This window comes from Engystomops pustulosus, chromosome 6, assembly GCF_040894005.1.
Source record: "Engystomops pustulosus chromosome 6, aEngPut4.maternal, whole genome shotgun sequence".
In the NCBI taxonomy this organism is placed as follows: domain Eukaryota; kingdom Metazoa; phylum Chordata; class Amphibia; order Anura; family Leptodactylidae; genus Engystomops; species Engystomops pustulosus.
Window position 1 is genome coordinate 170,406,632 of NC_092416.1, and position 12,891 is coordinate 170,419,522.

The 12,891-nt window shown below is 43.1% G+C and overlaps 1 protein-coding gene and 1 long non-coding RNA gene across 2 annotated transcripts in view; one reads left to right on the forward strand and one right to left on the reverse strand.

Moving 5' to 3' along the window:
* Positions 1 to 12,891, reverse strand: part of LOC140064979 (uncharacterized) — a 69,104-nt gene that overhangs the window by 54,639 nt on the left and 1,574 nt on the right. Inside the window, exon 2 of the long non-coding RNA XR_011847838.1 lies at positions 7,222 to 7,320. This is a non-coding gene — a long non-coding RNA (uncharacterized lncRNA). The remainder of the gene's footprint in view (positions 1 to 7,221; positions 7,321 to 12,891) is intronic.
* The window catches only part of CYTH1 (cytohesin 1), a 36,393-nt gene continuing 30,961 nt past the window's right edge, over positions 7,460 to 12,891 (forward strand). Inside the window, exon 1 of the mRNA XM_072112355.1 lies at positions 7,460 to 7,588. Coding sequence (XP_071968456.1) covers position 7,588 — 1 coding nt within the window. The 5' untranslated portion in view covers positions 7,460 to 7,587. The remainder of the gene's footprint in view (positions 7,589 to 12,891) is intronic.

Genomic DNA, 12,891 nt, shown 5'->3' on the forward strand with positions numbered 1-12,891 from the left:
TATCGTCAGACTGAGGGCAAATGAATAGAAAAGTCCCCCAATGCGGTGGTCACCATAAGACAACTTGGCTGATGTGTATATAACCCTTTCAGGGGTAGGTGTTCCATGGTTTATCAATGTTGGATATCTGGACACGGTCTGCAGTCCAAAAGGAGGATTACTGGTTCCCAAATTATTTGTCCGGTTACATGGAGTGCATAAAACAAACAGGCTAAAAGATTGCGGCGCTGACCACCGCTGCATTCGGTCGAGTAGATACCCAAACACTCGAAAAGATAGCAGGCCCGAGCCCGTTCCCGTGAGTATTTTTAAAGGAGCAGCATCAAACCTTTCCCAGTTTCATTTCAGTCCTAATAGTTGTAGCTCATTACCCCATTCTCAGGACAGGATTATAAGACCTGTCCATTATCCTCCGATTTATTTTACAAATTATATTTTAATAGTTTGGTGGCTTAACATATTTATTATTTTTTTTTAATTTGGTTTGTAATTCTACTTTCTTCAATAACTTTATTGTTTTGACACTCGTCTACTAGAAATCCATTTTCACAAGTTGCTCTGTATCCTCTAGTCCAGCGATCTGTAGCAATGGCTTTCAAACGTTTTACGCGACTGACTCGTAACAAACCCTGCCCGTATTCCTTATTAGGGCAACAACTTGATCGGACCTGATATCTGAGCACCTACGAGTCTCAATGGGTTCCACGTAATGCTGCATTTCTCATTGTCAAGGTGTGTTGCTTTGCAAGACCTGATGATCACCAGTGTTTCCAGAAGGTCCACCACTGGTGGTCACCCTATCAAGTTGCCTTCTATGAGGCCGCCCTTTTTTTAGCTGAGGGAGGGCTAGTTTGTAGCCAAATCTCCACTGTAGAGACACCCTGCCACTCAAAAATGCCCAAAAGTGTTTTTCGGGGGCAGAAATCACTTTCACTATGCTGAAATTTTTAAAATCTTGTCGTTTCGCCACTGGACAACCCCCGTCGGACCCTTCTCATGTGACACAACCCCCCCCCCCCCCCCCCCCAGCCTAAATAATTTTATTTTCTATACAATGTTTTTGATTCGTTGCTACACTGCATTTCAGTGTAATATATAATGTAAGCGAATACCGGATGTGTTTCGGGAAGTATTTTGCTTCCTTTTAAGGCAAATGTACATAATTAAAATGCAAATATTAATAGAAGATTATGCAAAAATCGAAAAGTTAAAATTGTTAACTTTGGTCTGATGATAATAAATGTAGACGAGATCGGCTGTTGAAGAGTGAGAAATATTCTGTATATTCCCAGAGGTTCCCCTGATGGATGAGATGTGTGTGAGGTGTGAAGATCAGGGTTTTGCTCCTGAATGTCTACCTGTTTTGTGCAGTTCCTTCCTATTATTTGCATTTTACTGTAAAAAAGTGAAATTTTGCTTGGTTTTAAAGGAAAAGGAGCCGACGTGGATGACCCCAGCTCATAACCAGTTTGCATATAAGTGACATCGTCCTCTCCTTATAGCAGTAGAGCGCAAGGATCGGGCATGTTGGAATCCAATGTACCCGATCGTTGTCAATGGACGTCCCATAACTGCATTCACCTCATGTGCGTATGACCTGCCCTGGTTGCAATTTATAAGGGTATTCTGTCTGATAAATTTCCGTAAAATAAACCATTAATGAGTCCTTGCATCATTGATCTCCCTGCCCCACTGGTTCTGATACTCCCTGCATCCTCACTGATCCTGATTAGTGATGAGCGGAACCGACTCAGACTTACTCGGGTCCTTGCTGAACATTGCTGGTCTGGGTCCCGAACCTGGATTTTGGCAAGAAGTTTGGCTTCGACTTGCCCCCTTTCCATTTTCCAGAGGGTTGACAATCCTCAGGAAAATGGTGGTGCCCATACCAGAGGAATTTACTGAGTAAACGCCCATGATTTGGGGTGTTACCTGTCGGGGAACGTGTTTGGGTTCAGTGTTCGCTTCTTTGCCCTAGTGATGTCGCTCACGAACGAGCCAGCTCTTTCATGTGAACAACGGGAGTCGGCTCCTCGTAGTGAGCCTATAGCTTACTTAACTCCTCCCATAATCATGTAACCACACCCCTTTTGACCCTCTGAAAAATCTAATTAAAAGTAGGGTGGAGAAGGGTGACTGTTTTTAGCCGGCTCTTTTTAGTGAGATGAGCCTAAAGAGCCAGCTCCCTAAGAAGAGCCGGACTTTCCATCACTATTCCGCTCATCCCTACTCCTGATCTCTCTAGACACACAAGAAATCACTGCCAATCACTGGCCAGATCATTGACCCACCTCAGCCACTGATTGGCTGAGCAGCAGAGGAATCGGTGAGATGAGCATGTCTTCATTTATGGTCCCGTCGAGCAAGATTTCGCCAAAACATCTTATGTATTAGTTGCCTATTCTATAAAATCGAGTAAAAAAAGAAAAAAAAATCGAGAAAAATGTCACTAACATTTGTGCTCATCTTCCAGCTTTGATCATCTTCTCTACTGACGAGGGTGTTGTGTGCCAGTCAGGTTCTACTATTCCAACTTGGGGCCACCGGCCACGACTAAGAGTGTCGGCATTGAACAAAATATCCAGACCCATGAGATTTTCCGAGACTTTAATCCGTAGGATCGGTAGTCGTATGAGATTGTTGGTGATATGACCGATTTGATGAGTGGTGGTGGCGCTGGTACCGGTAGTGTGCCCATGAATTGTACTTTAGCTCCTTTGCATTGTCTACGACCCCCACAGTTCTCATATTGATGAACTATTTTAAGGCTTGGTGCTTATAGTATAAAGTCTGGGGAAGATTTTTTTTTTTTTTTAGTTTAGTGGAGGGATAAAATGAAATAATTTATATTCTGCACATAGAAAATATTATAAGTGGTGCTGTAGATCACGTACTGGATGTCTAGATGTGCCCACCCCCAAGGTGCATTCAGGGGAGGGCTTGGTCCAGTTTTCATATCTCTGAAGAGTTGGCCAAGGCTTGCTGAATACAGTGGCCGTATTTTAATAGTTTTTTTTTTAATTTAAATACATAATGGGGGAGATTTATCATAAGTCTCTTAGAGCACAACAGTTCTAGTTGCCCATGTCAGCCAATCGGAGCTCAGCTTTCCCACAGCTGTTTATAAAATGAAAGCTGAGCTCTGATTGGTTTCCATGGGCAAATAGAACAGTTTTATCTCAGAAACTTGATGCTAAATCTCCCCCGTTGTGTACAGAACAACACGTTCAGATGATTTAGTCTAATTGTGTCTTTCCTATTCAACTTTACCGTGAGAACCACTAAGTTTTTTTTTTATTTTGAAGAATGAATGAACAAATCTAATATTCCCCTTTATTCATCAAAGGGAGATTTTCTCATGTCTGCAATGTGTTTTCTGCATCTATTTTGTACGGCACATGTGATCAGGTAGACCTATCATTTCCTATGATGCATCTTATGTACTGTACATACTGTAAGACACAGACCATATGTAAAAATACTAATAAATATTCAAGTCTATGCAGTGGTGGTGGTTTTTTCTTTGCTTTTTAAGTTGGCAAAATATCAGTGTAAAGCTGTGTAATACAGCAGAGACCCACCCTGATAACATGCTGCCTGTAGATGGGACACTATGTACAATCTGCTCAGCTCCTCCTGCTCTATAACATGCTACCTGTAGATGGGACACTATGTACAATCTGCTCAGCTCCTCCTGCTCTATAACATGCTACCTGTAGATGGGACACTATGTACAATCTGCTCAGCTCCTCCTGCTCTATAACATGCTGCCTGCAGATAGGACACTATCTACAATCTGCTCAGCTCCTCCTGCTCTATAACATGCTGCCTGTAGATGGGACACTATGTACAATCTGCTTAGCTCCTCCTGCTCTATAACATGCTACCTGTAGATGGGACACTATGTACAATCTGCTCAGCTCCTCCTGCTCTATAACATGCTAACTGCAGATAAGACACGGGGGGTCATTTACTAAGGGCCCGATTCGCATTTTCCCGAAGTGTTACCCGAATATTTCCAATTTGCGCCGATTTCCCTTGAATTGGCCCGGGATTTTGGCGCACACGATCGGATTGTGGCGCATCGGCGCTGGAATGCAGGCAACGGAAATCGGGGGGCGTGGCCGAACAAAAACCCGACGGATTCGGAAAAACCGCCGCATTTAAAACAAAAAAAAATGTTGCGGAGCTTGCACTTACCTTCACTAGGAATAGGCTGGTGTACTTCAGTGCGCTCCGATGCTCTTCAGCGCAGCAGCGCCAGCTGGTGGACGTCGGAGGAACTGCCTTAATGAATCCTGGCCGGACCCGAATCCACCGCAGAGAACGCGCCGCTGGATCGCGAATGGACCGGGTAAGTAAATCTGCCCCACTATGTACAATCTGCTCAGCTCCTCCTGCTCTATAACATTCTGCCTGCAGATAGGACACTATGTACAATCTGCTCAGCTCCTCCTGCTCTATAACATGCTGCCTGTAGATAGGACACTATGTACCATGGAAAGTTAGACTAGACAGATTTATCATTCTGCATCAGGCGCTGTAATAAATATTCATTTTACGAGCCGCAAACAAATGGCCCGTGGGGTGGTTGCAGCCCGTGTGATAGTGGCACGTGAAATGTGCTCACTTGCAGATGACAGAATAGACTCCTAGACACAGGACCCTCAGAGTTTTGTGGCTTCAGTAGTTGTGGGAAACCACAGCTGTGTGTATGAGTCCATAGAAATACATGGGGGACGCTGAAATAACAGCGAACGTGTGTCTCCAAAATATGTTTGTGTCACAGATTGTCTGACAATCTGCACACTATAAATCTGCCCCACTGTTCAATTCTACCAGGCTGAGGTTGTAGTCTAAATGCAGACAATGGGGCAGATTTACTTACCCGGTCCATTCGCGATCCAGCGGCGCTTTCTCTGCGGTGGATTCAGGTCTTCCGGCGATTCACTAAGGCAGTTCCTCCGATGTCCACCAGGTGTCGCTGCTGCGCTGAGGTCCGCCGGAGTTCACGATCCATTGCTGGGTGAAGGTAAGCGCGTGTCCAGCGACAATTTTTTTTAAATTGCGGCGGTTTTTCCGAATCCGGCGGGTTTTCGTTCGGCCACGCCCCCAATTTCCGTCACGTGACCTCCGATGTGCCACAATCCGTTCGGGTGCGCCAAAAACCTGGGGCAATTTAGGTAAAATCGGCGCAAAACAGAAAAATTCGGGTAACCCCTCCGTAAAACCGCGATTCGGACCCTTAGTAAATGACCCCCAATTTTCCTAACTTGAACATGGCTGTGTGAACTCGGTCTTACCCCTCCTTCATGCCTGCAAAGGTTTCCGGCGTCTGCCTCACTTATGAGTCAACCTGAGTGATTGTATGTGAGTTCATCAAATCTGATTGTGACAACCTTCTCCTCTGTCTGCCCTGTCTGGATCTACCCCTCTACTTCTCTCTCTCTTCTGGACAGTTCATTGGTTACAGATCACCCAGAAAATATCATTCAAAATCCTCCAAATAAGTAAAAGTTACACATAACATCTTGGCTCTGTGTAATCTCCTGATGCCAGACTCTCTACTCCACCCATTCTCGGATCTTCTCTGCTTCTCTCCGCTGTGAAACTCAACACCCAAAATATGAGACTGTTTAAACCTAAACAACCTAAAAAACAGAACTCGTATAAACTACAGTAACCTTAATACACACATCACAATATACACCAGTGGCGTAACTAGGAGAAGCAGGGCCCCATAGCAGGCTCCTGCATGGGGCCCCCCTTCTCACTAAAGAAATGTTCATATTTGTATACTCACACATGCAAGTTACAATCACACATTTATACACACATCTAGAGCATATATACATCACATATATGTTATATACATGTTATGCTGTACAATGTGCTGCATAATATGTATATAATGGTGCACATCCTCCACTCTTTAGCATGTCAGGAAAGATGACGGGGGCCCCCTGACACTGTGGGCCCCATAGCAGCTGCTATAGCTGTAGTTACGCCCCTGATATACACCACTCATTGTACTACGACACCTCCTGATTTTGGCCCATTTCGGGTTGGTCTCTCTGTCTTAATAAGGGTTATCTGGACTGGGTAATTTTCTTTTATGGGCCCCCCAGAGGTTAAACAACTTACCTCTTACTGCAGATGACCCCCTTCCCCCACACCCTGGGACTTATCACACGCTGGTAATGTGAAATAAACTTATATCAAGAACTGAAATGGTTCAGAATTCTGACAAAGGCACTTTTATAATCAAGCAAAGCATAAGCTAGGGGAGCCTGTCTCAAGCTAAAAAATTAAATTCCTAATGAAATTTTTGTTATTTTGTTTGAGTAACTTTTGTAATGTTTTTTTTTGTGTTACACTTTATTTTATTTAGCATTGTACAGCTACAAGAATTAAAGGAGTTTTCCCTCTTTATCTGGAAAATGCCTAGGACCTGGGGAATAGGGAGGATATATAAAAAACATACCCTGCTATGATTCATTTTATCTGCTCTGAGTGTCTTCAGTATTCTTAGTCTGCTGTGGGGTCTTGATTATTAATATTGTCTACTCTTTCTATTATTATCATTGTCTGCTCTGGGGTCTTCACTACTATTGCCTGCAGTATTTGGTTTTTGAAGTAGTATTTATTGCTGTGTTGTGTGTGCTTTGCTATACTGTGGTTGTTGGTGCCTCTAGGGTGCTGGTTACAGGTCCAGTCCCTTAAAGTTGAGTGATGCACTGCTGCCCTCGGACCAATAAATTCAACCGTGACCTAAATCCTTAGATCAGCAATAGAACATACATATACGTTGGACACGGCCTATTTTATCACAACTCTGACTCCACAGCCCACATGGTGGAGCCCCACCCAAGAAATTAGCTTGATACATGTTATGGAATCTAGTATGCTTATGATAGCCTTTTCTTAGGATAGATCAGAACTGAAAGCTTTGTAGGGCTTTGGTCAATTATATGAAGGTTTAGGTACTTCATACTTCAGTAAAGGCAGGAGTGCACCATACACGAGGCAAGTTGAGCCCCTTGCCTCAGGCAGCCCCACCGGCAGCAAGATTGGGGCTATAAAGCAGGACCTGACACCTAAATATAGTATCACTTCACAACTGATGTCCGCATGGGTATGAGACACTGTATGGAGAACCCACTTAGTAAAAATAATACCCTGATGTATTACTTCTGGAGGGGGTGCCGTTTTATAGCTCACCTCAGGCAGCAGGAAAGATCACCCCTGGGTAAAGGGGCCCCTTGGATTGTCATCATGGATGACCTTGAAATCCCAGATCACTTGTATAACAATATAAATCTGAAATGACAGCACAAAATAATATAAGTGTTTGAGAAATGAAAATGTTTATTCATTAATATTTTGTACTTCCTCGTTCTCAGAAATAACATGCGGGGAATTAAATGTTCTGCTGAACTGCAGAGATTGTTAAAGTAATGTGAAAAGCAAATAGCAATTGTCCCGGGTTGTTTGCCGGGCTCTGCAGTAATTGGTACGGAAAGAAGAGGAATGTAGAGAGCAGTCGGAGTTCTTCCAACCTAACTGCAATGTGTGCAGCTTCTAAGAAGTAAGTTATAGCTTAGCTTTTTAATTTTCGATTTATACAACTTTATGTCAAGTAAGCCGTGTCGTACTGGGGTAGACCCACCAGATAAAATAGCTTTGGAGCCCACCCATCATTATCCCCTAGAAAATAAACCATAATAACCCTCACATTAGTTTGTCTTCTACTATGTCTATGGTGTCCAGTATGATGTTAGAGCCTGAGCCCACCGCAGGTTTCTCTGGTATTCTGGTGAACCAGATTTTTTTCCCCCTTATTATAACATTTGTATCCCTGGATTAATTATCTCTGAACTACGGCATCAGTATTACCTATTTATCATGATAATCTGATACTCTGTTATTTTTGATTTCAACAATCCTTGTAAGTAGATATAACTGATTGCATGACACATGGACAGGAATATTCTAGGATGGGATAGGATTTGTGGTCATAATATGCATATCATTTCCATATCATTTCAGTATGGGCATCTGAATGCCCCAGGACTCCAATAATCATAGTGATTTATGACTCTAGAAGACCATGCAGGATACAGTGCGAATAGAGCACTGTCGGTTTTACCTCTAGGTCAGTTTGGGTCAATCTGGCAAGATAGATACAGGCAGTCCCCTACTTAAGAACACTCGACTTACATACGACCCCTAGTTACAAACGGACCACTGGATATTGGTAATTTATTGTACTTTAGTCCTAGGCTACAATAAACAGCTGTAACAGTTATCACATGTGTCTGTAATGAAGCTTTAGTGTTAATCCTGGTTCTTATGACAACCCAACATTTTTAAAATCCAATAGTCACAGAGACCAAAAAAGTTCTGGCTGGGATTACAATGATAAAATATACAGTTCCGACTTACATACAAATTCAACTTAAGAACACACCTACAGACCCTATCTTGTATGTAACCCGGGGACTGCCTGTACCAACGCAAATTTGCATCAATTACAGGAAACAATTCACAACCCCATGTTGACAATGTTTGCCAAACAACTAAGTACAATCACTGATCGTTACCCCCAGCTGAACCGTCAGAGTTTTCGCAACTCCTTTATCCCTAAATCGATTGGCACCAGAAGGTAACAGAATTTTCCTTACTTCTTACATGTGTTAATACTACTAAAAGTCATTTCATGCTCGGAGCACTTGCACAAAGCAATTTCCCTGTGGGATCAATAAAGTTGCATTGTATTGTATTGAATCTGTAGTCCCGACGGCTGCCACACTGTCCATATTTTATCTAAGTGACTGATCCCCTACACAGAGACGAGTAGTGCAATGTGGGAAAGGCATATTTCTCTTATCTGTTACAGATCACTATTGCAGGAAGTTCATTCGACTTTGCCAGCAACGAGTTGACTGACAAGTATTGCTTCCTCTCTCTATAAAGAGGTTCCTCCAATAATTGAAGTGTTAGTTAAACATTATACACATCTCGGCTGCTGCAGACATTGTTTTTAAAAACTTACCAGCTCTTATTTTTGTGTAAAAACTTCTATTTAGTGTAAAATTGTCAACTGGGATGTTACTATACGAATTGTGACACTAGGGCAGTGGTTGCGAACCTATGGCACGGTGCCATAGGTGGCACTCAGAGCCATTTCTGTGGGCACTCAGACCATCGCCCCAGGACAGAGTTAACCAAATAGGACCAAATCCACCTGCAGTCCCAGGCAACTTAAGAGATACTGTTTTAAAGTGACATTTCATTGGCTGTTTAACTGCGGGAAAAGTGAGAGGCTGTTGACAGAACTGCAATGTCTTTGGAGGTCAATCCTGCTGGACCCACCATTCTCCCCCTACAGAGAGATCCTAAAATGAAGCTACAATGAGAGTCTGCATTTGCCCTTCTTTCAACTGTATTGGTGGCCTCAAGGGGTTGATACGATTGAAAATTGAGGAAGAACAGGGAGCAATAAGTTACTCCTTAAAATGCCATGTTGGCACTTTACGGTAAATAAGTCGATTTTAGTTGTAGCTTGGGCACTCTGTCTGTAAAAGGTTCGCCATCACTGCACTAGGGCATCCCTACAGGGTCTGATTCTTTGTACTGGGTTTGGCTGCATTCACACTAACGTATGGGGGACATATGGCAATGGCTGCACGGAGCGATACGGTGCTGCACACCTGAGGCACCGTACCCCACTCCCTACACATGTCCTATCTTTCCCCGTGTTATGACCCGTACCCAATACATTACTACAGTGAGGGGAGGAGTCACCCCTATTCCTTTGCATGGCGCCGGATGGATGCCCACCCGGCCGTAGCAGTGCGGGCATACGTCAGTGTAAATGCAGCCATAGCTGTATAATTGCAGCTCATCGTCTACTTACTGTAATGGCATCTAAACTGCAGTAACATGGACCAGCCACTACACAGAAAATGGAGTTAGATCTTGAGAGTGCAACATTGTAAAATCCCCCCTGCATGACGCAGCTTCCCAGTACACGGCTACTGACACTAGGAAATAATATTTCTTATACTGAAAAGTATCCCTCACACAGCTTAGAGCACAGACAAAGTAAAAAAAAGTTATGGGATTTTTTAAGGCCGGTAGTGAAAAATGGTTTCGGCTGAAAAGTTTCAAAAGCGACACACATACATTTTGGTTTTCGCCACGTTTGCTGCTTCTGCTTTTGAGACAGATGTTTCTCACATCCCCTTACATATTCAAAATACTCAAAATTTACAGAGTTGACACTGATTGTTTAAAAATGACTTCTGCAATCCAGATTGACATTTTGGATATCAGTTTCTGGTCCAAATCCGAGCCACTTAGTTATCAATAATGTCGTGTGAAATGGTGCTCTGCCATGTTTGGAAAGGCATTGTTCATCACCAAATTACTCCTGGATCGGTTGGAGGAGTTGAGTAGATACCATTCTCTGTTCATGGCTGTGTGCCTACTTTCATGGATGAAAACAAACTGCACACATGAATCGTCTCGGGTGATTTACATTTGGCATGTCACAAAAATGATGCAAACCAAATACAGGCGGTCCCCTACTTAAGGACACCCGACTTACAGACAACCCATAGTTACAGACGGACCCCTCTGCCCACTGTGACCTCTGGTGAAGCTCTCTGGATGCTTTAAAATAGTCCCAGATTGCAATAATCAGCTTAAAATTGTCTGCAATGAAGCTTTATTGATAATTCTTGGTCCTATTACAGCAAAAAAATTTGAAACTCCAATTGTCACTGGGGCAAAAAAAAAAATTGTCGGGAACTACAATGATAAAATATACAGTTTCGACTTACATACAAATTCAACTTAAGAACAAACCTACAGTCCCTATCTTGTATGTAACCCGGGGACTGCCTGTACATACTTTATGGCAAACATATTTCCTCACATCAGTGACCTCTTTCTATAGGTCAACATGTCCTTCCAAACTGCGAACGTCATTGAAGAATTGTTCGTAAAGCATGACAAAGCATTCGAGGTGAGGAGTTCATTCCCCAAAAATCACTCCAAATGAGCAATTGTAGGATGTCCTGACAACACAAGTCTAATCTATGAAGGACCCACCTCATAATTTACAGGACTTAAAGGACACCTGTCATCAGGTCTGTGTCACTTGTCCTGTCACCTCTACCTGTTGGAGCAGCTCACAAGGATCCCATCCCAGCCTTTATCTAGTTATTTCATACATTATTCATTGTAAAATCATCTATTCTTTATCATGTAAATGAGGCTGGTCACATGGTCAGAGGCAGTGATGTCACTCCTGTTCCCCCTCCCCTCTCCTCCCCCTGCTCATGTCTGTGTGTACTGTATAGTAATGTATAGTTAGTGTGTGCTGCATCTGCTGACATGCTGCATCCTCCTAATATACAGGTGAGAGACACAGACATCAGCTACACATGAATCTGACATGTTCTGCTGTAACATGGCTGCCTGGAGCTGTTGTATCTCTCCTAAACACACACACAGGCTGCAGGGGGCGTGGCCACCAGCACCAGGAAGCACATCATTATACAGCCTCACATCATTATACAGACTGTCAGTCAAGCACTGGGGGTGTGGCTGTGCCTCCCACTCATGAATAAGATGGACAGCTTGAATATGCTAATGCTTCATTGGACATTTCACAGGTCATTTGCATACAGCTTTAGGACCTCATTGCTTAGGTTTACAGGCATGTAGAGGGACAATGAAGGGATAGAGGCAATGCTCTCTAATGGCAGTTTATGAAAATATATTTAGTTTAGGGGGGATATTTTGCATGACGGGTTCTCTTTAAAGGATCTTCTGGTAACACCAGGGTACCACAAAATCCAGACAGTCTTGAGGAATCCACATCTCAACAGGTCAGACTGGTTTACGTATGCTGAGGACGACCTACAGAATATTAGGCAGGTGGTTTTACTGTAATACACGTTACCCAGATCAACCATGCAGCATTTTTCTTTCTCCAAAGATCTACAACGTAGAACAAACAGTATGCACTCTTACATACTGTACTTACATTACTGATATATTCAATATATACCAAAATACACCACATTTTGGCATATACATAGAAAGGCCTAGAAAACTTTATAGAACTGGTTTCATAGGTGTTTTTCGGACCAAGAAAAAAAAATTGTTTAAAGACGCAGTTCATTAAAGGCTGCAAATTAAGAAGTGACATTTATGATGCTTGATATACAAAGCATGGGTACTGATGGTGTGGATATGATTCTCAAAATGTAGCTTATATTTAGGTTAGGTTTCGAGTAATATAACAAGCGTTTAACTTTTTGGGAAATTGCATTCTAGAAGATTTTGAATGGTATTTATGGGAATATTGGCCGTTGTATCCTGAAGGGCATTTATGAGTACACACAGTGGGGCACATTTACTTACCTGTGCTGACGCGTTTCCCAAAAGTGCATTGTTCGACCGGAATGCACTGTGCCGCGATTCACTACGATCGTGCGCCCGATGTGTCGCTTCCCCGCTCAGGTCCCCGGAGTTCACCTTCTTCTTCCTGGTGCATGTAAGTGCATTGTCTTGCAACACAATTTAAAAGTTAAATCCCGAGGTCAGTCCGAATCAGTCGGATCGTCCGACGGCACACCCCTCGATTTCTGTTGCACGAAAGCCAGCACAGCCGCACCACAATCTGATCCCGTGCGACGCAATCCCCAGTTAAATAGCTGTTACAGAGGCACAAATCCCAAAAACGACTGAAAATCAGACAAAATTGCAACCGTGGACCCTTAGTTAATAAGCCCCAGTGACTGGTTCACAACCTTCATTCTCAAATGTGTCTGATGGTTTTGAAGTCAGGACTGTCTGTGGCCAGTCAAGTTCTTT